General features: G+C 42.3%; 1 protein-coding gene across 10 annotated transcripts in view; it reads left to right on the top strand.

The window, feature by feature from the left end:
* AKAP13 (A-kinase anchoring protein 13) overlaps positions 1 to 12,951 on the top strand; it is a 227,406-nt gene that overhangs the window by 76,195 nt on the left and 138,260 nt on the right. For all 10 annotated transcript variants that reach the window (XM_075506242.1, XM_075506248.1, XM_075506243.1 and 7 more), the window contains one exon: positions 7,887 to 8,034. In XM_075506242.1, the coding sequence (XP_075362357.1) occupies positions 7,887 to 8,034 (148 nt within the window). The remainder of the gene's footprint in view (positions 1 to 7,886; positions 8,035 to 12,951) is intronic.

Genomic DNA, 12,951 nt, shown 5'->3' with positions numbered 1-12,951 from the left:
GTTCAGAGTAGGAAATCTGCTCCTTGCTCTTCTTAAACCATTTGCCTCTTTGCAAATAAACCCTGCTGCAGGATTAGACACCTGGACTGGTTTGGGACATGGTGTGGCTGTGAGATTGCGTTAATAAATCAGCTGTAACGATGCTGGCTCTGCAGACAGGCAAGTTGAGAGTGTCCATGCTGCATTTTCAGCACAGGTTGCACTCAGGATGGATCCATGGGAGCCGGCTTGGGCCTGGAGGCAACAGTTCAGGGCTATTTATCATAGATGTCCATGTTTTCCAACATATTCTTTTACCCAAAGAGTCTTAACTAAGTGGTTTCTTGACTCTATCCCTGTTTTGCCCTGTGTCAATCTTTTATCCATCAGCGTGCTAAGCTAAACTTATTTTTGGACCAAATTCTTTCTCACCTTTGGGGGAAGAAAGTGGTGGAGAGAAGAAAGTTATTTTGCATATATGTCAGTGTTTCAGTCATGGCTTTGTGGCTAGCATTGGAAGAGGAGATCACTTGGCTCAGTGCAGCGTTAATGAAATATGGAAGGTATCACCTCGAGTTGCTATGTGGGCTGGCAGAAAAACATGCACCATCATTCTGCTCTTTTGGTGGCCTGTGGGCAAGATGTTACGGTCTGCAATTGTATTTTCCTAAGGGCAAGACGCTGCTTTGCAAAATCTGCCTTTCTCATCACAGAGGGGCTCGGTATCCATGCCGTTAACCTGAAACCTTTTGCTGGCAGAAATAAAAGCACTGCTGTTAATTTGAAAGGGAAATAAAGTTAGGTTTGGAGGTTGATTTTTTTTTTTTTTTTTAACCATTGGAGTCATTCTTGTCTTCCTTTGTGATTTTTTTTCTTTTTTTTCTTTTTCTTTTTAAGTAAACAAAACTATCTGCTTCATGCTCCTTTAAGATCAAGGAGTTTGAAGTCACTGACTATGAAAAGGGACCCAAATCTACTCCAAACTTTGCAGCTTGCCATTCTATTTATTTCTGGAGTCTCTCCCTGGAGGTTTTATCTGCAGGAGGTTGCAACACCCCAGCTGAACGACATCTATCTTTCTCCACACTCCTGACCCAGGTCACTGCCTTTATCAAGGGGGATATCTCCAGGCGAGGAGGGATTTCTAGAGCTGCTCGTGTTCAGACAGATTTCACAGCCCTACCTTTGTTTCTGGGGACTGGAGTTCTGCAGAATAAACTGCTTGTGATGTGATTTTTCTCCTAAATGCTCCTCTGAGTCAATACATACTGGCAAATTGTAATGACTGTAATGACTGCTGTTATCTTGCTGTAACAGATACCTCTGACCTCGTCCCCTGGTCTGTTCCTTTTATATACGTGTGCTGGGATCTTGCAGGGTGAATGGCCACATCTGCAAAAGGGAGTGGATGTTTCAAATAGCATCGTTGTAGCATCTGGGAGTGAAGTACCAGGAAGCAACATCAAGACCCTAGTAGCGTTCCCAAGGAGGAAAACGCACTCAAGATTAAGTGAGGTGCACTCACAAACTTACCCCATGCTAAGGCAGAGAGGGAAGGGGACTCAGCTGGATGCTTTGTAGGTAGGACCCGTCCCCAGATTCCACTCCTCTGGGCTGAGCTGCTCACCTGCTTCTGTTAACCTGGGAATAGCAGCCTGGAAGGGTTTGCTGGACATAGGTTATTTTCTTCCTGTGGAAGAAGATCATCCCTTGGTTTTATGAGCCAGTGGTGATAGCGCTCGGTGCCTGCGTCGTGGCTGACTGGCTGGGGCGCTGAGTCAGACCTGGGAAAACTAGGATCCAAGCCTTTCTGAATCAGAAGGGTTGTTCCAGGAGACAAGAGCACTGTCACGTTTGCTGTAAAAATAGTTGCCCAAACCCTCATCTCCTTTTGCAGTCAGGAGCTTGTGTGGCTGTGCCTGGTTTTGTTCTGCCCAGAGATGTCCATGTGCTGCGGGCACATGGACGTGTCCTTTCCAGAGGTGGTTCTCCAGGGGGTTATGCACATGTTTGCACCAACCCAAAGTAACCTTAGGTGGGACGGATCTTCCAGGATACTCAGCTGAGACAGGGACACTGTCTGGGAGCAAAAGCTTGGCTGTTGACCTGGTGTACTGGCAGAGGTAGATGGTAATGGATCATTGAGCATCTAAACAATTATATTTTGCTGGTTTTCTTGCGGGATGATTTCTGCTACGTTTTCTAAAGCTGCCTTGCAGTTGCTTTTTCCATCCTCCAGCTGATTTCAGAGTATTCTGCAGTTCTCCATTTGAGGTGGAATTGTCTCAACTTTCCTTTTGATTTTGTCTAACTTAATTACTGTCGGTCCTACACACTTTCCAAAGAAAACGTCATATGATTGAAAAGCCAGCTTTTCCTTTAAGAGCCATTTGGATGAAAAATACTTGGTGTGTTTGAACCACGATTCCCATTTCATTGATGGGGAAACTTGAAGTGCAGGGATGTGAAAGGACTTGCTTCTTGCTGTAATTACAGCCTGATCCCACGTACTCTGTGTTGAGCAGTAGCTGGGGTAACAGCAAGTCCAACTCCATCTAAAAATGAATAAATAAAGGTACCAATGAGCCTGAATTCCTTGAAGGAGGAAGGAGGAAACCACAACTGTGATTTTGTGCTGTTCTCCTGGGTACAGAGCAGCTCTCTGAGGAGCTATTTAGAGCTTCCCAAAGGGGAGAAAAAAAAAAATCTGTTTCAAAAGCATATTTCTCCTTTTGTGCCCCAACATAATGCAATAAGCAATGAGCCAACAAGGATCTGATTCATGTTATAAATAGCGGAAACAAAACAAAACTTGTTACAGTGGCAGGTTACGTTTACTCATCTAATCCAGTACCTAATCCAGCTTCTTTAATAAAGCATCATCATACCGACATCTACCACAGCTCTTTAGAAAGAAATATATTGGGAGGAAGGTTTCTTTCCTTGTATGTGAATCTCTAAGCTATTTAACACATGGACTTACCATCACTGGCTAGGCTTTACCTGCATGAAAAAACAGCTGGAGATGGCAATGGTCATCAGCAGCAATTTTGCTTTTCTGTGTAGAACAAATTCAGGATTACTAGTTGTTAGTGTTTTCTCATTAAAAGCAGAATGCTAAAGTAATGCTTGAGTGCTTCAGCATTGCTCTCTAACACATGCTTCATTTTCATAAGTATTTTTAGGCTGTGTGTGTGGGGGGGGGGAGGTCAGAGTGGGTGGTTAGTGGGTTAGATAACATACTTCAAAATCCCCAGTATGAACCATGGAGGGAAAAACAGCTTCATCACATGCTTCAGCTATAAAAATACAGTTTGCCTAGTCCATTGTAGAGAAATCTACCTATTGCTGGTAGAGCTGATATCCCTCACGGAATAACTCACCCTTGCTAGCTAAACTCATGGTTTTCATCTGGAGGTCTTAAATGCTGTATTTGCCAGCGCTGTCCTTGCAGTCCCACTCTGAAGGATCCTCTATGACCGATTCCCTACAACCAGATAGATTTCCAGAGCCTGAAGTAGAAAAGAAAGATGTCTTTACATGCTCAAAACAATTATTTCTTTTGGGAAGGTGGATAGTATTTTTCAGCTAGTAACATAAGTGATCTTAATTATTTTGAGCTTGAAGATTTTGTTTGCTTCATCATCACTTCCAAATATTGCTGAAGTCATCTATTAAAAAAAAATCCTTTGAAGGTAGATAAGTCACCTTTACAGACACAGAAACCAAGCCTGAGAAAGAAGAAATGATTCCTCAGAGTTGCTTGTACTTTGCCTACACACAATCTCCAGACCTTTATAACTGCAGCACTGGAAAAACAAATACCTAAAAAGGTGGAGTTGTCCTAATGCCAACAAAATATGCTGACAAACAGGTGCCTTGTCTATCTGGCTTTGGTTTTTAGACCTAGTAACAGCATTCGGGCCTTTTTAGAGATAATTGCATTTCTGCTGCCTTAACTAAGCCAAAGGTTCAGAGATGTGCCACGCTGAAATCCCTTTCTGAATTGTTTTATAGGAGTTTAAAGCCCAAGGTCAGGGCTTTAAACCCATCCCCTGGTGAGGCAAACCTTCCGCCTTCTCCCTTAGGTTTGAGGAAGGGAATATATTTAGAGGAAAGAGCAACATCCACGTTCTTTACATCCCATTACAGCTATCTGAAACCAGAGATTTTCAGATCCGAACGAGGGAGAGGGCGACCTCTTTCATGAATGGACCAAAATGGAATGTTTTCATTTCCAATGGGCATTAAGCCAAGTAAATATTAGTTGATCCAAACTAGTTTTGGAATTAAATTATTCTTATTTGTTGGAGCATTCCAGAGAATGGCTTTGATCTGTCTGTACTTTCACCAAAGGGATATTGGCAGGCTGGCCTCCCATTTCTAGCCATTTGGGATGAAAGAGGGGTTATAATAACCACCTTGTGTGGCAGTGATACTGAACAGATGCCATTTTTTGGATAATATTAAATGAATAAAGGTAAAAATACTTCAATTAAAATGGTTTTGGAGGCTGAATGTAATGGTGTTGTTGGAAAGTCTTCTATGTGGGTTGGAGGAATTTGGCTGCATTTGTAACTGATTTTCTTTAACTCCAAAAATGTTTGAAAGAGAGGGGTTTGTTCTGTGTGTTATTTCCTTTTCAAATAAATACGCTGTTGGAATATAACTTTTAAAAATCGAATTAAAATTAGCAGTGGACAACAAAATTGTTAATAACTGGGAAGTAGAGATGTGTGTTGAAGGAGGACGGTCTATCTTATTTAGTTCTTTGCCCTTTTCCTTCTGGGATCTCGGATCACATCACGCACGGTGAGCTGTACCATGCACAGTACAGCTAAGAGGTAGCTCAGAAGACACCTGCAAGTAAACTGAAGCACACAGCAGTTAAGTGGCACGTTATCGATCTTGCTGGATATATTTGGAGACAACTTAAAATTTCAATTAAAGAAAAAAATAAAAGGCTCAGTTATCATATTAAGGCTATTGGGCCTTCCCCTTCAGTCTTTTGCTGGAGGGTCCTCCAGAAGAGGAGGAGGAGGGAGCAGTGTGCTGGGGGCCGTCCCAGTGTAAAGTGCTACTTAGACACAGCTGAAGAGTCTTTTAAATTGATATCAGCTGATGATCATTTGTGCTTCCCCTAGAGTTAAACATGAACTAAAGTAAACTGAATGAAAATATAAATATGATAATTTTGGTTGGATAGGACTGCTGGAGGTCATCTGGTCTAACCACTCCCCAAAGCAGGGCCACCTTCAAAATTAGGTCAGACTGCTCCACACCTAAAGTTCAGGTATCTATATGAGAAGTTCAGCTACTTTTTTTAAGCCCCAGCTTAGATAGATTTCAGGTATGTGGAACCTTTGGTGTTCAGGTTTTTTACATGTCTTTTGTCAATAACTAAATATACAAAATTGCTTTTGCAATAACACTGCAAATTAAATCGCTTTTCCTTGATATGGAAGTGACTTTCACATGGATAGACAGGTGTCTTCTCATGTGCACTTTATGCAGATTTGCTTTTCTTTCACAGGAATTGGACTAGCTGTACTTGATTTCTGAGTTAAATAATAGCAAAATCTCCTTTAACAGATACCACTTTAAACAATCAGCCCTGTTGATGAGCATCCTGAAACGTCACCTGCATTTTAAGTCCATTTAAGTACTTTGTATGTTAATGCCTTAAGGGAGGAACAGTTTGAACAAAGACGGATATAAAAAACAAAGCACAGAGGGTTTGTAGGTTAAAACGTCAGCTTTTGTTTTTTTTAACATCCGCTCAAAACTGGATCCATTTGCTTGAAATGGAATATTTAGTTTTCAACTCAGCATGTGAACTGGTCATGCTTGAATTTAAAGCTTGATTTATTTCTTTTTGCACCTGTTTTTATTTTAACACTGACTATATACAATATTATACTTTTGCTACATGGTTCCTTTCTCCCCAGCTGGAAGTCTGGTCTGATATTATCATGTGAGACCTTCCTAAAAAGTACGTTTGTAAACCTGCAACCTCTGGAGATGTAAAGTAGACTCACTGCTCCATTTATCTTTTCTGAATTCGTGGTTTTATTTCCTGTGTATTGTAAGACTGACCCATATATTTGTTTTTAAGATTGAGGCTGGTTGTGTACTGCACTGCAAAACCTTGTTTCTATCAAAACAAAGTGCAACCCTGCCCCTGACAAGAGATACCAGACAGGCCAGATCAGAGGAGGAGAACTGGACATGGACTTGGGAGAAGGAAACTGTGGTGGGGCATAAAAGGAGCTGAGATGAGGGAGAATGGAGGGAGATGTGAGACAGAGCATGGGACGTGGCTCGGTTGTACAGAATCACAGAATCGTATAGGTTGGAAAAGACCTTTAAGATCATCAAGTCCAACCGTAAACCTAACACTACCAAAAATTTAAAATATTTAAATACTTCCGGGGTATTTAAAAGACGTTGGATGAGGTGCTTAGGGATATGGTGTAGTGGTGGTATCTGGTATCTGGTACAGGAGGGCTTGGAAGACTTGGACTTTTCTGCAGTAGTCATATTTGACAAAGAGAACTGAGTGATCTTAAGGAGAAGGTTTTAAATGAAATGACATGTGTATTCTATTGGATATGCAAATTGGAATTACATAATCTGCAAAAATAATAATAATAATAATAATAAAAAAATCTTTTCCAGATTTGCAGCCTTAACCATATGCTCAGTGGGGTGGTGGCAGAGAGCTGGCTAATGCAGCTGCAGTGTAAAAGTGGAGCATCCACCTGGTTTTGATCTTGATAGAAAAAGGGCAGAGGGTCACGCCACAGTCTGTTGTTCTCAGTGTCTCATAGTTTATATAATTCTTCAGGCAGATAAATGATGTATGGTGAGATCAAATGAAAACACTTCACTTAGTTCTGTAGTAACTGCAAGCCATCCTCTTTCCTTGCTTTCCCTTCCTCATGGAAAACTGAAGTCGGTGGATATTGCTCCTGTTCTTGTCCATGCAGGTGTATGAATTCCAGGTGTATTTACTGTATCCTGTGCTTGGTTAACTATGATAACCGTGTGTGCTCTGTATGAACATAATTTTTGCTCATAGCAAAGATGTGCAAAATGATAGAATATACTGAGATACTGAAACAAAGCCTCCCTAAAACTAAGCAGGAGTGTTCAGCCAACAGATCACGACAGATTTCTTTTCAGAGCTTGAAGAACTGCTGGTTTTGATGATGTACAGAGCTTTTCACCAAGGCATGAGCTTACAGATGAGTGAGAAGAGCTACTGCTGTCTGTACAGCCACAGTTATTGTTTTTCTGTAAGGAAGGTGGAAAAAATCTCAGAGGATATGAAACTTTCCTATCTTTGTGTGTTTATGAATTGCAGATGAGAGATGCGTTCAGTGATTAAGTTGGTTACACTGGAACTATCAACACAGTGGCTAGCTTGGACGGGGGAAATGTGAACACTCAAGCAAGAATTAGGGAATTTGTTCAAATTTATGAAGACAGAGGCAATTTTAGGCCACTATCCCAATTCTGTTGTTTTAGCTATGCATATGTGGGGGGGATATGTATATATATGCATATGTGTGTGTATAAAAAACCCTATGTAGGATGCGTGCTCATGTTTGTCAGACTTGGCGTGATTTCACCATATTAAGTTGCTATTTTGAATATACCCTTGAGATTTCTACATATCTCTTCCCAGAGCTGTGCTCAACATATTTTCTAGCTGGTTGGCTGGCTGTGATGCTAAGAGGCATGCCAAGGATGACTTGCATATCTGAAAATTAGGATGGGCCCCGAGTCGTGTGAAAGGAGCGCATGAACAGGGAGCAGGAGCCTTGTAGGTAGAGAAGTTTTATTTTATATGTTGCAGTTCTTACAAATGTAAACCTAACCTTTTTTCTTGTCCTTTTCCCTAGGGTGACTCTGTTATTACAGTGCAGCTGACTGAGGAAGATAAAGTTGAAGATGATGTAGTTTTTTACTTGGTCTTCACTGGGTCAACTGTCCAACACTGCACAAGCACGAGAAAGATTAATCCTGGGAGTCTGGAGACAATTTCTCCTGGTAAACAATTGCCTTTCTTTGCACATCAGTGTATCAGTCTGTGAAATTTGGTTAATTCAAGTAGACTTAAATGTAATGCTGTTTTGTTGGTTGTTTTTTTCCTCATTTACACATTCATAGAGAGTAAGAAGTGTGGTTTGGATGACTGTTTTTGCCTTTTAAAAATCTCTTGCTTGATTTCACTAGGATTATATGATTCTGAGATTGCAATTATTTAATGTGTAACTATAGGATTCTATTGTAGAAAATACACAGTTGTATTTACACATAGTAAAAGGCTTTTAAATGTGAGCAAGATAACGGAAGACACATTTGCAATGTTAGAGATGCTATTGGGCAAGCCGTGTACAGCCTGGTACGTCCTAGCTAAACTTAGGATCTGCTTAACTCGGTAAGGTTCATTGCTGTAGTCCTGGTGAAATACAACCCTTTTCCCCTAAATGCTGTAATGCAGATCGGAGCCAACACAGAGTTTCTGAAACTCTTGCAGTGGCAGGCAAGCGAATGGTGCTTCGTGCCATCCCTCCAGCACAGCCAGTTCAAACGGGGTGGGTTTCCACATTAAAGCCCACCACTCTTTTTAAGCCTTCGTGCCGTTAACAAAACAAAACAAATCGGCATGACATTTTCCTTTGGTGACTTCAGGACCGTGGGAATGAGCATGTTCCAGGCTGCGGTCCTTACCATTAACCTTTCATTCTGACTTGTTGCTATGCAGCACATTGATAGTAGTGTGAGAAAACGCCTGACGTTTTCACTATACACAGTATAGCTTAAGTGATCGAGTGTGTTTCTTGGGTTTGCTTTTTTATCTCTCTCGTAAGTATAGTTTTATGAGAGATGTACGTGAAGTAAAATTTGGGCTAAGGAGTTTTTCCTCCTGGGAACGAGTGGCTAAAAGCTGGCCACCGTATTTTTTCATTTCCCCCTCTTTTTGTGCTGTTCGGGTTGTTCAGTTGGCTTGGGAAGAGAAGTCTTTTTACGGTTACTGACGACTGGAGCCCCATGCAATCAATTAGATTAGTGCTTATTTTCTCCCAGAGGAAGGAGAAGAAGGGGTGACTCCTTCCCTGCTTTTGTGTGGTGGGCGCGGGGCTCTGCCAGCCCCACTTGCAATGACCTCACCTCCCCCTTGGGACCGCGGCTGCGTCGCCAAGAACGGAACTGAAAAGCTTCAGTGTTCCCCTTCAGCCCGTGCGGGAACCTTTTCGAGTTCCCGAGTGTACTCGATGGGATTTCGGGGTGGGAGCGATGCTTTCCTACCACCGCTGGCCCTGACATCCTCGGAGCAGCGGTGGGTGCGGCTGGGGCGGTGGCTGCCAGGTGGTACCCGGGCCATGCTCTGGGCTCTGTCTGTCCTGCCGGCCCCAAGTATTACTGAGTCACGGGAGAGGGCTCCCTGCGGCTCGTTTTGTCACGGTTACTGGGAAATCTGACTCCGTTTGTGATTCAAAGGGAAAGGAGGGAAATTGCTCTCAATTGTTCCTTTAGTTATAATGGGCTTTTTGGTTTTTGACCCAGTAGAGTCGTGATCTTGTGGCGTGGGATGCTGGATAGGGATGGGTGCTGTCCCAAAATACAGCTTGTATCAGACAAAGATTTAACAGACCTTTCGGAAAGGTAGTCCCATTCCTGCCAGATAGCACTGTCCGGGGCAGCGGTGCAAGGGAAGAGGTGACATCTCAGATGTAAAGCAACCATTTGGATAACACCCTTTTCTGTGCTCGTACCTCATTTTGGAGAAACTACCTGAGAAAAAAAGACTTTAGTGGTGAAGGGGGTGCTGAGGATAAGCAAAATGGGAAAAAACAATTTTTTTCATACCCTCCACTGACCCCGACGTGTTTGTCCAGTGTTGCTTCAGCACTGACTACTCTGATTTCAGTAAGAGCATGACTTATTTCAGCCCAGCTCTTCCTCCTCCTCCTCCTCCTCCTCCTTCCTGAACTCAACAATGAGTCTGTAATCATGTGTTTACACTGTATATTCGGCCAGTTGCCTTGGAGATGGTTGTGGTGACTCAGAGCTGGCGTTATTTGACCTCGCTGCAGGATTAGCCATGAACAAGAGACAGTGTGTGGAGACCAGCCCTTGTTTAAACCTCCAGGCCTGGGCACTTAGCAAGTGCTCTGCAAGGAAACACTTGCAAACAGCTTTTAGCCAAAATCTCCACCTTCACTTCCAGCTTTGAGCATCTTCCATTTGTCCCTGCAGTGCAAGACGTGTTGTACATCCCTGGGAGCACTGCTGCTCCTCGGGGACGGCTCAGGTGGATGAAGGAAGGGTTGATTCACTCAAGAGCATACCGAGCCCCTCTGCCTGCCTGCCTTGAACCTCCTCTGCTTCCCTTCTGGGCTTGGAGGCTCTTCCCTCATCCTGGTCCCAAGTCCTCAGAGTTTCATATGGTCCCCAGGAGACTTCAGATGAAGTCCATCAGGGGCTGGGGTGAAAGGGGTAATCATAGTTCTGTTAAAGCTAAGGTAAAAATAAAACCAGATTTTAAAATTTTTTTTCTTGACTTCGTCAACAGTTTTGGTGATGTATGGAGGCCTAAAAAACAGAAAGAGAAATTATTTGATTACATTTGCTGCCAAAATTAAATGTTTTAGCAAAGCTTTCAAAGGAAATCACGTTAAAAAAAAAAATCTCGACAACATAAGGTGGTTTTAGATGAGAAATTAAAGAAAATGGAGTGGAAATATAAACTGTCAGAATACCTGCTAAATTCTCATTGTGCATGAAAATTCTCTATATCCTGAAAGACTTTACATAAATAAAAGCTTACAACTGCTGCATTTTATGTAATTACTAGAGCAATCTGCCTCTTTCTTATGCTGTCTTTATCATCAGCCTTAAACATTGAATATATATTGTTAACAGACTGTTCAAATGTAAGCTTCTATTTCTGTGCATAATAAAAGAAAGGACTTCTGATTGTAAATTTATGGGAGCAGCCTTTTCTACTTGAAGATGCAGCTAAATGTAGACTCGGAAGTCACTCAAAGCATGAAATACTACCTGTCTTTTTGCACTTACTCTGAAGGATGGGATGAGGTGGGTATCCTGCCCCACTGTTGAATGTGTTACAAATTTAAGGGAAATAATTTCCCCTTGTAAGAAACAGATTCTCATCTCAGCTGATCTGTCATAACTTGAAGTATCAGAATAAGCTACTGAGTTACAAGAATTAGGCAATGGATGATGCTTTATGTGCTTCCAGTAGCTCTTTTGCCGGCCTAAGGACAAACCAGGTTACATCGTCCAACTAAACTTCTGTTTGCCTTGGTGAAAAGGTACCAAAACCTTACTTAACTATTGCTTTACTGGCGCCTTTAAAATGCTTCTGTTTTTAAATGGTGTGGTTCAAATTCTCCATAATTGAAGAAGTTTTTCTCGGTACCAGAGGCACTCTGTAGTTCTGCAGAACAATTTCAAATGCTGTCTCATCAGACACTTCCCGTGTTAAGGTCCATCTGTGTGGCAGGCGGAGATGCTGTGGCACTGGATGTTGCTCTAGTTTGGATATCATTAGTTGCAAAAGCTTGGTCACTGGAGTTTGGGTATTAAGAAAATACCAAAGGTCTGAGCAGGGAAGGATGCAGAGAGATGATATCAGCTCTGCTGCTAGGGCTAAACTGTTGTTGCTGCTGAAATTTTACAGTTGGGGATGGATGTGTCCACTTATGCCACAGATGTTCATCCTACTTTGTGTTGGTCATAAACTGAGCTTTTCAGCAAGCCCTTATTACTGTAGTAACTGAGACTGTCATAATCTTTAATATATTTTTTCTTCCCAGCATCTCTGCAGAGTAGGGCGGGTAACTGAGACATTGAATGGCCAAGCAGATTGCACGTGGTAGGGTAGAAAGTCTGTGTTAAAGTAGGGAAGTGAAACTTCATTGCAAGACAGCAGCCTCATTGCCTGCCTCTGCTGCTAGAGCAGCTTTTCCCCCGCTGGAAAAAAAACAACTTATAATAAAAAGCCTCAAATCATGATCTGGCAAACAAACCAACAGAAGAAGGAACGACCTCATCCCTGTCCACATGAGTCAAAAGCCCTGACCACAGCCTGCTGTGGGCAGTGGAGGCATCTTGGCATCGGGAAGCTCTCGGGCAGATTTGGGGAGAACTTTCTCACAGGAGAAAGCTCACAGAGCGAGCTGGCGTGCTGGCAGCTCGAGTATTTGTGGCGGTGCCTCTAGTGTAAGTTGTGTGCCATCACGATAATGGCTGCATTAATTTTGCTTTGCATTTAAAGACCGGAGTGTAGTATCTGGGAAATGCAGAGGAGCTCAGCGGAGGAAAATAGGGAGAGACAGTCCAGTACTGTAAGTCCAGAGCTGCAGCAGCTCCTAATCAAGCAAGTGAAGGGTAAGAAATACCCTGTCTGTAAGTTGAGTCACTGAAACATTAAGTAAGGTAATTTTGTGAGATATAATTGCCTTTTGTGTACTGTTGCAATGTGTTATACCACTCTGAGCCTTTGCTCTGTAATGCCTAAATCACTTTTTCTTGCTAGTTGATCTCAGAAGGTGCAGGATTCTTGTATGGGTTTCAAAGGGGAGGAGGAGCAAAATTAGAGGCAGGAAAAGGGCCTGAGAGACTGTCTGTCTGCTGGTAGCTGGTTGCCAGCAGTTTCCACAGGGCTGAAACACTCCCTTTTACTCCAAATGCCTTGACTCACAGGGAGCTTTCTCTCTGTGCTTAAGCTAAGGTGGAGAAGCAGGTTCTGTCTTTTACTTGTTCTTAATTCCTGTAGATCTCAGATTTTTTTTTCCCCCTCCTCTACTTTCTTTCTGCTAGTTAAAAGGATAGACTAAAATTAATTTCAATTAGCTTGGAAATATCTTCATTTCAAACTTTTATTTTACTGTGAAATCCTTTACATGTGTTCATGTTTTATTCTTTTCTACCACA

Source organism: Mycteria americana, chromosome 6 (assembly GCF_035582795.1).
Source record: "Mycteria americana isolate JAX WOST 10 ecotype Jacksonville Zoo and Gardens chromosome 6, USCA_MyAme_1.0, whole genome shotgun sequence".
Lineage (NCBI taxonomy): Eukaryota > Metazoa > Chordata > Aves > Ciconiiformes > Ciconiidae > Mycteria > Mycteria americana.
The sequence above is the reverse complement of the archived record's forward strand: the minus strand, read 5'-3'. Positions and strand labels throughout refer to the sequence as shown.